The 17089-nt window shown below is 40.5% G+C and overlaps 1 protein-coding gene and 2 long non-coding RNA genes across 7 annotated transcripts; 1 reads left to right on the forward strand and 2 right to left on the reverse strand.

Annotated features, from left to right (window-relative positions):
* Window positions 1-1588: 1588 nt before the first annotated feature.
* SNRPB2 (small nuclear ribonucleoprotein polypeptide B2) lies at window positions 1589-13448 on the reverse strand. 5 transcript variants are annotated; one of them, XM_049100414.1, is made up of 8 exons: window positions 13310-13412; window positions 12290-12588; window positions 11350-11439; window positions 10802-10974; window positions 6820-6960; window positions 4352-4402; window positions 2833-2921; window positions 1589-2376 (listed from the first exon to the last, which is right to left on the reverse strand). In XM_049100414.1, the coding sequence occupies exons 2-8, from the start codon at window positions 12366-12368 to the stop codon at window positions 2217-2219; spliced, it is 783 nt and encodes a 260-aa protein (XP_048956371.1). In that variant the 5' UTR covers window positions 12369-12588; window positions 13310-13412; the 3' UTR covers window positions 1589-2216. The 5 variants fall into 5 exon arrangements, with proteins under 5 accessions (XP_048956371.1, XP_048956370.1, XP_048956372.1 ...); XM_049100413.1 differs by lacking the exon at window positions 13310-13412 and adding an exon at window positions 12860-13075; XM_049100415.1 differs by lacking the exon at window positions 13310-13412 and adding an exon at window positions 12860-12995 and having other exon boundaries at window positions 12294-12588.
* Window positions 13449-13562: 114 nt separating this feature from the next.
* On the forward strand, window positions 13563-15129 carry LOC125753517 (uncharacterized). Its single transcript, XR_007405522.1, has 2 exons — window positions 13563-13979; window positions 14783-15129. It is a non-coding gene; the product is annotated as an uncharacterized LOC125753517 (long non-coding RNA).
* On the reverse strand, window positions 14927-16743 carry LOC118352298 (uncharacterized). The gene is made up of 3 exons (XR_007405521.1): window positions 16404-16743; window positions 16283-16315; window positions 14927-15059 (listed from the first exon to the last, which is right to left on the reverse strand). It is a non-coding gene; the product is annotated as an uncharacterized LOC118352298 (long non-coding RNA).
* Between the last annotated feature and the right edge of the window lie 346 nt (window positions 16744-17089).

Raw genomic sequence — 17089 nt, forward strand, 5'->3', positions numbered from 1 at the left:
CAGACATAGAGATATTTCTACATACCAGTAAGATCATGAAAAGTAAGGACAGGCCAAGGGACAGACAAGACACTGAAGAGACAATGCATGTGGCATGATCCTGGATTGGAATTGTGGGTCATTTTTGGGACATGAGCAAAATATAAGATTGAATGCTGGCTTAATGTTATTTCCTGATTTTGCTGGTCCTATGGCAGTCAGTCTTGTAGCAGAGTGGTCTTGTACTTAGGAAACACACACTGAATATTAAGGGGTAATAGAGGATCAAGGCAGCAGAATTCCTGAATGGTTCAGAAACATTTGTGGGAGCTGCATACGATTTCTGCATTTTTGATATGAATTGAAAATTATATCAAAATAAAAAGCTTTCAGAAGTAATCAGGTGTCACTCCTGTGATCAAAATCTTCTGACAGAACATGTCCATAGATTTGCATGTAAATGTTCATAAGCCCTTTATACAGCCCCAAATTAAAAGAACCCAAATGCCTGTCCATGGTTACAACTGTTTTGTTGCACACAATAGAGATGAACTTCAAAAGCATTCTAACAATGTTTTTAAAATTCTAAGTAATCTTCTACACCCAATATGGGGCTCAAACCCACAACCCTGAGATCAAGAGTTGTGTGCTCCACAGACTGAGCCAGCCAGACACCCCCAAAAGCATTCTAGACAGGGTACAACTATAGTGATAGAAAACAGAACGTGGTTGCCTAGGTTCAGGGGTGGGGTTGGGGGCTGGTGAACAGATGATTGCAAAGGGAGCCTTCCTTTCAGACAGGTGATGGAATACTCTGTATCTTCATTATGGTTATTACACAACTGTATACAATGGTCAAAACTCATCAAATTGGGTCACTCACCAAAAACCACTAAAAATGAATTTTATTGTAACTAAATTTTAAAAAATCTCAAGTTTCCCATTTCAGAGTTTATGTTACACGTCCTTAAAAAGACCTATATATCCCCCTCTCACTCTCCAGCCACACTGACCTTTCTACTTCCTCTCATACAGACACTCAAAGCAGGGGCATCTGTGAAATCTTTTCAGAGACAAGGTAAGGACAGTCCCTGAGAGTAAGGAAGTAGAAAATGCAATAGCCAACTGGCATTGCTCTATCATCCCAAGAGCACAGTCCTCTTTCTAGTAATTAATACATTTTACAGGAGTATATGAACTTGACAACTAAGTTAAAGTTATACAAGTAAGAGTCAGATTCTAAATGTGGCAGCTTTAGGGAAAAAAAACTATTTTGCTTTTTCCTCCTTATGTATTCATAAGAGTGATGGGACAAAAATCTACATTAGTCTAAAAGTAGTCTTCCCATTAAGTATACAATGAATAAATTCAAACTTCTGTTCAAGGAAATACTGAAACAGAAAAATGATCAATTTACTGTACATGCAAAAAATTGTCCATTTCTAAAGATGCCTGAATCATAGCCTTAGGTATAAATTAAAATTTAGATACTGCCCAGGTCTCATTTCCCCCTAACACCTAGGGCATTGTTTTTACCAGTAATACAACTCAAAAAAAAAAGGAAAAAAAAAGAAAAACCACCACCACCAAAAACAACAACAAAAAACCCTCCAGGGTAGTAGTTTATTTGAATAAAAAAATTAAATAACTACAGAAAATGTAATCAAGAGCTTGATCTAATTCTCTTTTATTAAAAAGATTCAAAGGGGGCACATGGTGGGCTCAGTACGTTAAGCATCTGATTTTGACTAAGGTCATGATCCCAGGGTCCTGGGATGAAGCCCTACATTGGGCTCCCTGCTCAGCAAGAACTCTGCTTGAGGATTCGCTTTCTCCCTCTCCGTTTGTCTCTCCCCCCTCCCCATGCTCTCTAATAAATAAAATCTTAAAAAAAAAAATGTTTCTGCCATTAGCTGCTCCAAAATAATACTAGGAAAGCATCTTATTAGTTTTATATATCTTAAGAGGTGCTCTAGTCTAGCATAAACATTTGGTGATAGGACGATGGAATAAATGTAGAATTATGTATAGAATACAAATAAAAGTTTATTGTACAAAATTGAGGCCTTCATATTTCATAGCTCAATAAGGCTAAACAAAAACTAAGTTATTTTTTAAAATTCACAAGAATTTCTTTCACTCACCCACATCCCAACTATTAAAATGGCCTGACCAAATGTTATCAAGACAAACACTTTAAATAACACCAAGTCCTTTAAAGACAACTATGCCATATGTTATTTTTTGGCATATGTGATCTTCATGGCATGGGACGGTGTGATTTTAAATCCCTGTAAAGCATCCCTGGCAGCTCCAGCCTGTCCATCATTTTCAAATTCAACAAAAGCAATGTCATGCCTTCCGGGTACCAAACGTACTTCTTTGAAGCCCGGAAACCTATAAGAGGAGAAATAATTTATATATGTAAATATATAAAGGATATCAAATACATAAGTGTCTATTCTGTGTTTAAATTTGTTAAACAACTTTCTGATACCAGTCTAGGAAAAGTATCATATCCTACCAAGAATCCTGAATAGGGTGAAAGAGTCTAAAATATAAATAATACCATGAAAAAAATGTAGGTATAAGCTAGTTCAATCTTGTCATTGTATCTAAGCTTTATTTCTTGTTTAAATAATTCTAATTGGTAAGTAAAACATCAGAGGTAATTTAGCTTTTTATTTGCTAAATCTGCAGATTGGCTTCAACTCACATGATTAATCCCAGACCAAATCAAGGAACCTATAGGAATTACTGCTGTGTGATACACAAACGGATTTAACCCACAGAGGTGCTATTTGTCCTGTTGGGAGGCTTTCACAACACAGACTGGTTTCTGAAAAAACTTACTGATTAAACAGCATAGACAACATCATCTCATTAGTCTCTTCTGGTAAATTGTTGAGGAATAAAATATAGTTTGGAGGGTAATCAGGGACCTATTATAAAGAAAAAAGGCAGTTAGCTTTTAAGTATAAAAAGTATAGTAAGCCATTTAGCTCTTATATTAAAATCTGAACTTCAGAGAGCGACATTCCAGTTTATTAAGGACTATGAAATCGTAGCACTACATCAAACACTAAAGTCGAAAAGCAAGGACACCAGAGAAATAAACATAAACTGAACAGTAACTCAGCAGACACTCAAATCACCTGATACAAATCTGGACAATTACAAAACTAATTAACTTGAAAGTATTTAATAGCATTTAAAACAATATTTAAGTTTTAAGCATCAGGAGTCAGTTGTAATGGGAGAACTCTGTCAGCTGGGTTACATAACTGAAAGATCCTAACAAAACTAGAGAAGGCAGCAGCATCGCCCATATTCAGCTGGTTACCTGAATAATAACACTCAGATTTCAATCCTCTGCATTATTGTTTACAGTCTCCCAGCATTTAACAAAATTTGGAACTACCATTTAAAGCCACTACTTGGTGACTTTTAACCTTTTCTCCAAGTAAATGAGATATACAGAGCATCTAGTTATACCCAAATAAGTAGAAACAAACATTATCAGATGTTAAACTAATTATTTGATATCCTGACCTGGGGTCATGTGGAACTATAGGGACAGGGTCGTCCTGTACCTAAGAGGCTCTCTGTCTTTCATAAAGAGAAAAGATGATGTGTTAAAAATAACTTAAGGCTTAGAGAATTAAGTGCTAGCATTTGTAAACTATACTATAATTGCTGAAAGATTCCAAAGGAGGAAAAGGTAGATCATTAGGAAAATACACATAACTTCAAATTGAAGAAGGAAAGCTCTGAGGTGCAAGGAATTCTCTGGCCTTAAGGATCTTGTCGAGCATCCCAGGAACCAAGAGGAACCACTAAATCTTTCTCCTTGAGGCCTTGAGCAAGGAGATTTGCTAAGAGATTTCTAAAAACTCTATATAAAGAGACATATATTTGTTCTCAGAAACCAGATCAATGGTAGTTATAAAACAACGCTGCTCTATTAGAAAAGATGGTTCACTGCTTTAAGCAAACCGGTATGGAAAGAGAGCACGTCGACCTGGCCAATTCCCCCCACCTGTGCATCTGTAAAGCCCTGGGCTTTGCAGGTACTTTAGGGAAAATAAAAATGTTCACTCCCTGCCTTCACAGAGTTCAAAATCTGTCATTTTGATTCCATCACTGAAACATTATGGAAAGCAAGGAACAGAGTCAGGTTTCATTTTTCCCTCCCTCAAAAAAATTAAAATGTTTTGAAAAGTGAGTTTTTATATTAAAGTGTAATATAATTTAATGTCTTATATAAGGAATTATTTTCAGTTTTTGGTGACAATACAAGTTGTTGTATATTATTCTCACTGGTTTATAATTTTATTTTAAAAAGCAAGCACCACATAGATACAAAGATTACCTGAGGATTTGGTGTTGAATTTCCTTGGGTATTTGCTGCATTTGGTGTTCCCTAAAAAAAAATAGAAAAGAGTTAAGGTTTCTGATTGCTCTAAAAAAGCAGGTTTATAATTTTAATAACTGCATAAAAATAACATTAATTTTTAAAAGACCAACAAAATGGGAGAAGATATTTGCAAATGACATAACCGATAAAGGGTTAAGTATCCAAAGTATATTACAAACAGGTAAGACACCCAAAAAACACACAATCCAACTAAAAATGGACAGAAGACATGAAGACATTTCTCCAAAGACATACAGATGGCCAAAAGACACAAGAAAAGATGACAAACATTACCCATCATCAGGCAAATGCAAATCAAAACTACAATGAGGTGTCACCACACACCTGTCAGAATGGCTAAAATCAGAAACATAAGAAACCATAAGCGTTGGGGAGAATGTAGAGGAAAAGGAACCTCATGCACTGTTGGTGGGAAACCAAACTGGTCCAGCCACTGTGGAAAACAGTATGGAGGGTCCCTAAAATATTAAAAATAGAACTACCTTATGATCCAGTAACTGCACTACTGAATGTTTAACCAAAGAATACAAAAACACTAATTCTAAAGGATGTATGCACCCTTAAGTTTATAACAGCATTATTTACAATAGCCACCCAAGTGTCCATCGATAGATAATCACTATGGAGAGTTATTCAGCCATTAAAAAAAAGAGAGAGAGAGAAAAAGAAATCTTGTCTTTTGCAAAAACATGGATGGAACTAGGGGGTATAATGCTGGTGAAATAAGTCAGAGACAAATACCATACGACTTCACTTATATATGGAATTTAAGAAAACCAACAAACAAAGGAAAAACAGAAAAAAAGAGAGAGACAAACCAAGAAACAGACCCTTAACTACAGAGAGCAAACTGATGGTTACCAGATAGGAGACGGTAGGAGGATGAGTCAAATAGGTGTGAGGGATTAAGGAGGGCACTTATTGTGATGAGCATGAAGTAATGTACAGGACTGTTGAACCACTATACTGTACACCTGAAACTAATGTTAACACTTATGCTAACTATAGTGGAATTAAAATAAAAAACTTAAAAAAAAAATATTATTTTTGAAAGATTTCTTATTCCTTTTTATTTTATTAATTTTTTTTTTTTTTTTAATTTTTATTTATTTATGATAGTCACAGAGAGAGAGAGAGAGGCAGAGACACAGGCAGAGGGAGAAGCAGGCTCCATGCACCGGGAGCCCGACGTGGGATTCGATCCCGGGTCTCCAGGATCGTGCCCCGGGCCAAAGGCAGGCGCCAAACCGCTGCGCCACCCAGGGATCCCTCCTTTTTATTTTACATTAAGAATTTACATCGTTACTGACAAACTTTTTCAGTTAATTTTGAAAGATCTCGTCTAAATTTTAAAGACTGTGTCATAAAATTTAACCTGTAATCTCTAAAATTATGGAGAAATACATAAAACTATAATATGCAAATATAAAATTATAGAGAAATATATATACAAAACACAAGAACCAGTCTCTTTTTTTTAAACAATTAGACAAAAGTCAAATTTTTGAACTGGATTTCTAACCACTTTCAATCCAGAAGTAGCTATTTTTTGGATGATAATTTCACTGTTACCTGTTATTTTATTTTATTTTTTAATTTTTTTTTTAATTTATTTATGATAGTCACACAGAGAGAGAGAGAGAGAGGCAGAGACATAGGCAGAGGGAGAAGCAGGCTCCATGCACCGGGAGCCTGACGTGGGATTCGATCCCGGGTCTCCAGGATCATGCCCTGGGCCAAAGTCAGGCGCCAAACCGCTGCGCCACCCAGGCGCAACAACCGCTGCGCTCCCTGTTACCTGTTATTTTAAATTAGATTTTTAAATTTCTGAATTTTCAAAGAAAGCAGCTTTGTGTGTAGCACTCAAAATTAAAGATGATACCTACAACATTATTTACGGGCAGTAGAACTTGAGAAATAAGCCTGAAGATATTAATACATATTTTGAAGAATGATGGAACTAAAAGGTTATACAGATTCAAATAAAACTGTTTAATATAGATCTGCATATATAAAAGTTTATATTTTAATTTGGTGATTAAATATAAATATTGGAATTTTCTTTTCTTTTCAAGGTTTTATTTATTAATCGTGAGAGACACAGAGAGAGCGGCAGAGACACAGGCAGAGGAGAAGCAGGCTCCATGCAGGGAGCCCAACGTGGGACTCGATCCCGGGTCTCCAGGATCACACCCTGGGCCAAAGGCAGCGCTAAACTGCTCAGCCACCCGGGCTGCCCAGTATTGGAATTTTTGAACTCCACCGATTCCAGCTTCTTACAAGTGCACCTTTTAAACAAACACACATAGGACACACACCTCAAAGACCATTCCTAAGTGGAAAACAGACATCTCCATCATGTTCTTAACACCACCAAACCAAGGAACTTTTGTCCATCTCACCTGACCAGGCTTTTTGCTTGCAGTGGTTGCAGTCTGTTCCACAGTTTTTGCTTTTTTCTTTTCCTTCTTCTTTTCTTTGTCAGCAAAAGTGCCACGCATTTTAGATATTATATCCGAATCTGTTTTTGCATACTGGATTCGCTGTTTTAATTATATGGAGACAGGTTACTATTCATTATGCTGAAGGCTGTTTACACTCTTCATTAATATTTCAAATTTCATTACACAAATACACGACAAGCTGGTTTTAAACATATCCCTAAGGAAATCTGTCAAATACACTGAGCACCAAATGAAAATAAATTGTGCTATGCTTATTAGAAGAAAACCCATAGATTCTCATATGGGAAAAATAGAACTTTGAAACATCTGCACCAATGTTGCTCTCAATTTCATAAAATAGAAAAATGCACGGGAAAGTTGTCTACTCTTTAGTATGGACGCTCAATGAGAGTCAAGATGTACTGATCAGTTGTGGAATGTATCATACGGAATTTATTATTTCCACAGTTAAACTACTAAAGAGTCAGAATGATTTTCCTCTGAACCCCATCTATAATTTGTAAATGCAATGACTAATAGTGGCAACAACTTAAACTTTAAAAAGCTTTGAAAAGAAACAAAGGATGGCATTGCAGCTAGTGCAACCAGGCCAGCTGCTGCTTCTTCCTGCCAGCCAGAAGGAACAGTATGCCAGGATAAACTTTAGCGTGCATCCGAACTTCACGGAGAGCTTGTAAGACTGCAGATTCTGATGCAGGTCCGAGTGAAGCCTGAGATTCTGTAATTCTAACAAGCAGAAAGTGGATGGTGGAACCTATACCATGGCCCTGGTCTAAAGCATTATTACACAGCTAGATTCAAGCACCCATCCCCAAATTTTTGCTAGGAGTTAAACTATTTTCTAGGGTCTATCTATTTGCAAACTGCAACTTCCATTTCTAGGAAGCATTTCTTCTCTGGAGCTGAATGAGCTGAAACAATCTCTCTGGATCATATCAAAACACAAGAGTCCTACAAATTACTATCTAAAATTGCCTTACAGAATATGAATTTCCTCTCAGTCTGAAAGGAAAGAAGTGACCTTCTAAAGTAGCATGGGTTTGAAAGCAGTAAATCTGTCAAAACCAAAAGTAAGTCTTTCTCTTCAGCTAGAGATGAGTGTACTGGGGAAACAGAGAGGAGCATGCTGTCCTTCACATCAATACCCAAAGCTCAGTACCCCTGGCTGCCCTGGACTGCTATACCATACGGTCCCTAAGTGGACTTACCCCTGCAAGCAACTGCTGGTTTTACATGTCACCATCTGACCAGAAGGAACAGACTTAGATTAATTCTGACTTGGTCCCAAGGACTCCCTCTCATCTCCCCTATGTCTTCAACCTTCTCCCTGACCTGAACAGATCTTAAGTGATCTGTCCTTAACACACAGTCACTTGTGAAAATCTCTGATCTCAATCATCATTCTTAAATGGCTGATCCACACTACTGGTTCTGAACCCCAGGTGATTTTGCCCACAGGGGATAACTAGTGCTATTGAATGGAGATGCTCTGGGTTGTTATGCTACTGGCATGTGGTAGTGACCAGGGATGCTATTAAACACTACAATGAACAAGACGGCCCCCTACAACAAGAATTATTCAGGTCAAAATGTCAAAAGTACCAATGCTGAAAAAACGTGGTCTAGACTAAACACCCATAAGGGATAAAAAAAAGTACACTCGCAGCTTAGAAAAGGAGCAAGGCTTACATTTATGTCAAAGGTTTCATAACAGGAAGGTGGTTCTATATTACTAAGGTGTTTTTGGCATTAAAAAAAAAAAACAAATATCCTTGATAACTTTGTTATAACTTTGTTATAAGTTCCAAGTTATAGAAAATTTTGCTTGTTTCTGATCTGGTATGTTGGGAATTAAAACATAAGAGCAACTAACCACCTAAATAAACACAAAACAAGACAGCTCAGAGAATATTCTTCCTCCTCTTCCAGGATGCTGGAAATTTGGCAGTATCTGCTATCTTCCTGAAGGCAGAAAATGGAACTCAAAAATACTTTCAATGCATTATCAGTCTATTGGACTTTTTCCATTGATTTAAAATAATTAGTTGGCAAAGTGAAGCCAGCAGCAAACACAGCAAACAATCTCTAGCTTTCCTTTATCTGAGAAACAGGCACATTCAAACTTGTCATTTCAACTCAACAAAACAACCCTAAAATCCTCTACAGGAAATCGTTCCTCCGTATTAACGTAATTTTAAATTTAAACTAAAACCCAGTCTTATGTTCCTGCCAACTGCAATCTCCATTATGCCTTTTCTTCGTACTTACTAAGACAGACAAACTGGTTTCAGAAAACTCCAACTTATTAAAAAGAGTGCATGTAGGCCTTCCGCACAGCTGGTACCCATCAGATGGGAAGTGATGGGAAAAAGGGAATTGGATAGAAAAGGAAAAGAAAACTTGCTCCAGTAACAGAGAAAAAGTGCCCACTCCCGAACTAAACAATGTGCTATATATAAAGGTCCTCCAACCACTGACCACAGCAACACTGCCTGTTTTTGTAAATTAGGTCTTGCTAATTTGATCTTGCTAAAACAGCCACAATGATTCATTTACACACACCTATGGCTGCTTTTGCTGTCATAAAGGCAGAGTTAAACAGCTGCAGGAGAGATCATTTGGCTCACAAAGCCTAAAATACCATTTGGCCCTTTAGGACAGATTGCCAACTCCTAGTTTCAAGGTGGGGGAAAACCATAATACTGGGTGTCAGGTTAGCTTTCAAGGCCTTGTACTGCCATAGGTTATATTATTATAATCTCGTCTGGCAATTAACCTTGCTGAGCCTAATTCTTCATTTCTAAAAAAAAAAGGGTTTAGATCAGTTATCGCCACTACACTCCAGCCAGCCCACGGCTTGTTTTTGTATGGTCTATAAATCAAGGACTTTTTTTTTTTTTTTAAACACTTTTAAAGAGTTGTTAACAACATGCACAGACACAAGAATATGCGACAGAAACTGTACGTGGACCACAAAGCCTCAAATATTTACTACCCAGTCCTATATAGTTTTTGCTGACCTCTGAATTAGCTCAAGGACAGCCAATTTGCTTACATTTTATAGGTAGTGAAAGATGAACACAGGCAAACAGCCAGTTAATGGCAGAATCAGAATGAGGATGCACGGCCTGGGAAACTGCGCCCGTGGCTCTTTCTTCAAGGTTTCTTCTCATCCCATTCCAAGTCTCAGGAAAAAGCACTAGGAATCCATAACCAAGGTACCCCGTACTCACAGATGTAGAACCCCTTGCTCTACACGGTTTCCACCCTAATCCAATCTTCTACCATCTCTGCCTACACCAATGGCTTCCTGAGTTCCCAAGTGCCCCAGCCTTTCCATAATCCAGTCTTCACCCAGCAGCTAAATGTGAATCTTACTATGTCATTCCTGAGGTTAAAATTTTCTATGCATAACTATTTCAATGCTGCTCATTGTTTATTCGTCAATAAAACCTATGAATTTAAAACTATGAATTTTTCTTAGATCACTGCTTTTTCTAGGCCACATGGCTTCTGATATGTGGTATTTCACTATGCGATTTTCTGAAACTTCAAACTGATTTCCTCTTTGACCCATAATTTCTGTGTTTTGTATTGTTTTACAAGTTTACAAAGATTTCTTTTCAATCTTCTGAGTTAACTTCTAGTTCCTGAGATGAGAATATTGCCTATACTGCCACTATTTTTTAAACATCGTATACTTCAATATATTTTGCTATTGCCTATCTGAACTAACATAAACTAGTGAATTATAAACTCTACAACTTTTCTATAAACCCAAATGTGTAAATAAAAAAATAAACCTAAACTTGCTTTAACACTTAATTAAAAGCAAAAAGAAATGGCCAAAGTTTCAAGTGTGTATCTACAAACTTAACATATTATTAATAGTGATCAAACCAAAATAATATCATCTTACCATTGGTTTGCCATAAAATGGAAATCCTTGTAACTGTCTCAAGGCATTTGTGGATGAGCCCAGTTCCTTAAAAATAACAAAGGCTTGCCCCCTCATCTTCATGGTCTTTAAAGCTACAATATCTACCACATGGCCAAACTGAGAAAACAGGGCGTATAGGGATCTCTTCAATTCTGAGCAAAAATAGAGGGGAAAACAATTTATTTGTGAAAGAAACGACAGATCTCTTTATACAATGACACTGCACCAAGGGCCCCCCACCATACTTATTTATACAAAGTTACATATTTTAATAAAATCACATTATACTATCTAATTTTAAGTTGTTTCAAACCATTTTATCTATGAGTGAAAACATATTCACCAGATTTTCAGTCCCTATTTTTGTTTTTAAAAAGCCTTAAAATCCTCACAAAAAAGGAAGAAGATATTATTTCAGGTACTGACAAAGATTACTACATCAGAAGTTTTCAAGCAGCACAATTTTTAAGATGCTAGTAATTAAATGCACTTTGGTTGTAAACAAATGTTTTTTTAAAAGCACTTACCTTCTTTTTTAATTTTGTCATTCATATTGTTAATGTAAATTGTATGATTTGGTCTGATATCCATGTTTGCAGTTAAACTGTTCAAATTGCCTAAAAAGACAGTAAATACTGTTATAAGCAGAGCATTCACACACACTATGTAAGGATACAACACAGGGATCTACACAATTTCCTTTCAATCCCAAATGTCAGAAAATTCCAGTTTGTCAGTAGTCTTTAAAACCTCTCCAGCACTTGCTACTCCTCCTTCTTAAACAAAACAGTTCTCAGGTTCAAAACATGGGTGGAGCCCAAGTACCTAGGCAGATTTTAATAACATTATTTCATCCAATACATTTATTTTCATATTTATTTTTCACTTGCAACAAGCAATAGTTTCTTCACCTGCCTAACAAAATAACGTTTTTAATGAAATTATTTAATTCACTTATTTTTTTAGGTAGGCGGAGCCCACCTTGGGGCTTGAACTCACCACCCTGAGATCAAGATCTGAGCTGAGATCCCAGAGTCCAATGCTTAACCCACTGGGCCACCCAGGTGCCCCATTTAATGAAATTATTTTAAAATGCCGTCTTTGGATTTTAAGAAAAATGAGAAACAAACTAGCAAATCTGCGCCCAGTAAAAATCACTAAGACAGACTATTAACGAAGTTTACCAAGCAATACTTAACGGGTCCGCACTTAGAAAGTGTTTTCACCCCTACTAGATTTACAGACACCATCACCAGCTGTCCTGACTCTAAGGTCAACTCTAACCCACTTGAAATCATGGGGCTCAGATAGAGCGGTACTGCATGCCGGTTAGAGCTCCGATTCTAGTACCGACCTCATCTGAATTCAAATGCTATCTATGTTTATTCCTAGCAGCTTGACAGCGGGCAAGTTCCTTAAACTCTCAGGCCCAAAGCTGTAAAATGGGGCTGGTTTCACAGCATTTACCTACTAGAACTCGGAGACAAAATGACAGGCGTCGCAGCAAAGCTCTCACATGGGCAGTGAGCACTTGGAGTAGCGGCATCAACGGCTAGTGGAGGGCCTCAGCTAGTAAACAGCAGGGCTGGGCATTCCGCCCTCGTCTCTTCGTCGTTTGCACTTTTCTTGCACACACACACTTTGCTGTTTCATTTTTCACCTTGTTTTTAGTTGCAAACCGTGACTCTGCTTTATTTGCTTGGGTGCCCCACATATTCCTTCATTTCACCATTTTAAACCCACCGTCTGTGAAGAGTATAGAAAACCTACAGGGGGGCGGCGCGGCTGGCTCAGAGGTTTAGTTAGCGGCTGCCTTCCGCCCAGGGCGTGACCCTAGAGACCTGAGATGAGTCCCACGTCGGCTCCCGGCATGAAGCCTCCTCCTCCCTCTCTCTCTGTGTCTCTCATGAATACAGAAATAAAATATTTTTTTTTTAAAAAAAAAGGAAACCCATAGGGAAGAAGCCTACAGATCGGCACTGCATTTGTTCGGGAACAAGGGAAAGGTAACGCTTCTCAGGCTTGCGACCCTCTTACCTGAAACCTGGAAAGGCTGGGGTCACGGAAACAAGCGCAATGTCAAACCGAAGGCCGGGTTCCCAACGGGGAGGCTCTGAAAGACCTCGCGCGAGGTTCAACGGCGGTGTGCACTGGGTGAAGGGCACCTGGAGCCAAGGGGCCTCCTGCCTCTCCAGCCACAGGCACGGCCGGCCGAAGCCCCAGGACGCGGCCACGCGGCCAGCTACCCCGCCCCGCCCCGCCCCACTGGAGACAAGACTTCTGAATCCCAGGGCCTCACAGGACCCGCGCGTCGGTTTCCGACTCCCCCCACCGTCTCGCCAACCCTCCGCGAACCCAGGAGGGGACGCCTGCAGCCCCGCCACCGGCCGCGTCCACTCCCTGATCCCACGAGCGGGCGTCAGGCCGAGGGGCGGCCGGCCACCAGGGGAGCGGAAACAGAGAACCGGAGAACGCGTCCCGACTCACCGGAGGCCTGCGCCGGTCCCGGGCGAACCGAAGGCCGGAAACGGAGCCACTACCGGAAGTTACGCTCCACGCGCCTCAATCGAGCGCCGGCAAGCCGAGCAGTCGAGCTCAGAGTCGATCGATGCGCTCCCGCTCCAGGGGCGGCAGCTGGGAATCTCCCTGCGCATGCGCGGGCGGGAGGGGTGGCTGGGGACTGGGAAGAAGCTTACGCGGGCGCCCGGGGTCCTGCCGCGGGGGGGGGGGGGGGGGGGGAGGGGCGGTGACTCCTTAGCGAGCCGCGACGTCGTGCCCCCGTACCCTGCACGAAGGAAAGACCCGGTATGGTTTTGCAGGCGGCTCCTCCTGCCAGCCGCGCGGGAAGTTCGTGGGCTTCGCCCTCCTCAGGGCTCGGGGGCCGCGGGGCTGACTTCCCTTTGCGAGCGGCGGGGGCCTCGGCGTTCGGGGGCTGAGCTGACCCCGGGCCGGCTCCGGTGCGGCCTCCCCCGCGCTCACCCGCCCACCCGCCGCGGGAACCACCTCCCGAGCACGGAGCGCCCGAGCCCCCTGCTGCACTCGCTGGGTGGAGGGAAAAGCTCCTTACCAGCCTCCCCATCTTCGCGCCCCGCAAAATGCCCAGAGTGTTCCAGGATGATACGAGTTGTTGATGCTTCACTAAATGGGAATCCGAGAAGTACGTGCAGTCATTCCTCTACTCCCCAAATGCGTGTGAAGTAGCATCTGCGGTATGGGACGGCTGTTCTAAGCCAAGGGGAATCTAAGCCCGAGTCTTCTGATAGACTTTTTTTGAAAACGAAATTTATTTCACTAGCAGAGAAGTGGATTTAGTGGGGAATGGCAGGGAATTGTAACCTTCAAGACAAGCAAGGTACAGTCAGACCATTGGTGAACCCCACAAACACAGCCAGGGAAAGTTACCTTTCTGGAGCAGAAGGAGGAAATTGGAAGGGGTCGTTCTGAAGGACAATCCACTGGAAAAAAGCAAGATCTCGGGGTGATGAGGGTTGCTCATCGGCTGACCCGCAGAGCTCATGAATTCCTTGGAGGAGATGCAGTGTGCATCTTTTTTCTGCCGGGCCCTGTAAGTGAGGATCCTTCACCAGGGGGGATTCTGTAGTTTGGTCTGTAATCGGAGTTTGTGACTGGCAGTTCCTCCTGTCATTGACATTGAGTGGTACTCCCCTCTCTAACCTCCCCAGTCCACTTTAGTGAGGTTTCTCTTTATTAATTTTCCTACTTCTCCTTAAGTACTCTCTCGGAGCCTCCTCTCCTCATCTGTAAACTAAGGATCATAGTAGTACCTCCTTTTGGAGCTGTTGTGAGGATTAAGTGAGCTAGCTATATGTAAAGTGGTGAACACACTGTCGGACACAAAATAAATGTTTTATGTTATATCTAAATTCTGGTTATGATTTGTACATATGAATGAAGGAGCCGAATAGGTTGGGTTTTTAAATGGGGATTTTTATTTTTAAGATTTTATTTACTTATTCATGAGAGACACAGAGGGAGAGGAAGAGACACAGGCAGAGGGAGAAGCAGGCTCCATGCAGGGAGCCCGACGTGGGACTTGATGCCTGGACCTGGGATCACGCTCTAAGAGGAAGGCAGACGTTCAACCCCTGAGCCACCCAGGCGTCCTGGGGATTTTTATTTTTTAAAAGATCACCTGCCCGCCTTGCCACCCTTGGAGGGGCTGGCACACGTGGCTCCTAATGGGGAGACACAGCCCCCAATAAACCAGCCTCTCCCCCTGAAAAAAAAATAAAAATAAAAGATCACCTGAAGTTGCAACAACTTGAAAATAATGTACACTTCTTAAAGGTGGAGATTTCTGTCTACTTTGTTCACTCAAGTACCCTAAGTAACTGATACTCAATAAACATGTATTGAATGAGTGAATGAAGCTTCATGGAAAATTAGGCAGCACTAAACAAATGTGATAGTCTACAAAGATGCACTTAAGTGTAGGACATGATGATACACAATCACAGAAAAGCATTATTTTCATATGTATATTAGAAGAAATGTAAGTAGTTCTGTCTTAGTTAAGGAAATATGAGTGAATATAAAGGGCATATTCTTAACACATTAAAAGAGAATATAAACTAAATAAAATGAAAATAATTTCTGAATAACAAAGGAAGAGCTGCCTTGCACATTACTATGGGCATCTGAACAATTAATTCATTCCGTTTAATGCTACTGAAGATGACCAAACTATTTCTCTGAAAATAAGCTATAACCTGACAGTATTATGCAACTGTTTCTGGCCAAGAACTCATCATAACTATTGAAAGAGAATGAGGTAGGACTTTGCAAAGATGAGAAGAAAATACCACAGAAAACACAGAGAGCTAAAGACAGACTATGCAGCACGTTTCATTAACAACTAAATAACAGCTACTATACATTACTCCGTAAGAAAGAAATCATCTAATGCCAACTCAGTGACAATGATTTGCAGGCTATTTCCCAGGTTCTTTTAAAAAGAATTAGTGCATTTTGCCTGTCCTTGGGCAGTTGCTCTGGGCTTTCCGATAGCCTATTAAGGGTCCTCCATAGTTTCCTGAATGATTTTGAGAAACCAGTAATTGAAAACAGGAGTGAGAAAGGAATGACGGGGAGAGAGGAGCTTTTCTGGTTTTGTGAGAAGCCTTGCCTGGCCTGGTTTATAGAACTATGTTAAGAGCATTAGAATATCTAAACCTTGGTCAGATGTATTATAAGGCAGCTGAGGCTGGACACCTGGTTCCTGGACCTACTTTAAAAGCATAAGCAGAACTATAGTTGCGTTAGTTGCGTTATTAACTCAGCTCCACGTTCCATTTTGTTCCCTACTTATTTATCTTTTCTGTGCCTCTTATTAACCATTAACTTTGCTGTTTCCACTCCCACCCCCTGTTTACCCACTGATTGTAGTAACCCAACGGGGACCCTATGATGCTAACATTTGTATTGAACTTAACTGCTTACCTGATTGCCAGGTCCCAAAGGGGGCTTCATTGTCTGAAAGAAGGCATATCTCCAGATTGTTTCAAGGCCCCACCCCCTGGTCAAGTTTTCAAGAAACCTTCACCCTCCTCTGTGTACTCACCTCCTTCCCCAAGCATACAAAAGCTGTCCCTGGGCTCAACAGTACAAGGCAGCTTTGGGAATGGTCCCCTGCCTTCTCCTTGGGCTGCCCTTCTGATAACAAAGCTCTCCTTGCTTCAGAGTTGGTGTCTCAGACATCGGCTGGCTGCGCATCAGGTGCCTGGACCAGTTTGAGTTCTGCATCACAACTGTCATTCCTTTAGAGCTAAATTCACCTCTTGAGGGTCAGATCAGGAATCAGTGTCAAAATCTTACATGTTTTTCTAAAATAATAGAAGAGCAAATGGTATTCCTCGGAGTTCTGCTCAGTCTAGTCTCTCACGTTCCAGTTAAGCAACATGATTTACGTTCCTGTGGAACAGGTTTTTTATCAAACCAAACCCAGAGGCAGCGCTGTAACACCTTAGCCAGGCTTTACGTGTCTACTAATGATGAAATTCACTTATTTTAGCAGTAGCAGAAGAATGTCTACAAACAATTGGGAATAAAACTGTGTCAAGACATCTAACTTACAAGGATGATAACTGAGGTGTCTCTTAGTGACTCAGAATACACAAATATTTACTTACCTTATCTGTACATGTTTTATGTCTCTCATTAAATGTTTTCAGGGTCTTGCTGCAGTAGTTCTGAGATGAAGCCATGTTTACAGGAAAATGCATCATAAAACTGGTGGATACATTTTAG

This window comes from Canis lupus, chromosome 24 (genome assembly GCF_003254725.2).
Source record: "Canis lupus dingo isolate Sandy chromosome 24, ASM325472v2, whole genome shotgun sequence".
Taxonomy (NCBI): Eukaryota; Metazoa; Chordata; class Mammalia; order Carnivora; family Canidae; genus Canis; species Canis lupus.

What these genes read in the sequence shown, in the direction of transcription:
- SNRPB2 (XM_049100414.1), bottom strand. Translation starts at nt 12,368, where the DNA reads ATGCCGCTACTCCAAGTGCTCACTGCCCATGTGAGAGCTTTGCTGCGA. An exon ending in TGACAAAATTAAAAAAGAAG is followed by an intron (nt 10,975 to 11,349) that starts GTAAGTGCTTTT and finishes ATTTTTGCTCAG; the next exon opens with AATTGAAGAGATCCCTATAC. An exon ending in CAAGCAAAAAGCCTGGTCAG is followed by an intron (nt 4,403 to 6,819) that starts GTGAGATGGACA and finishes ATTTTTTTTTAG; the next exon opens with GGAACACCAAATGCAGCAAA.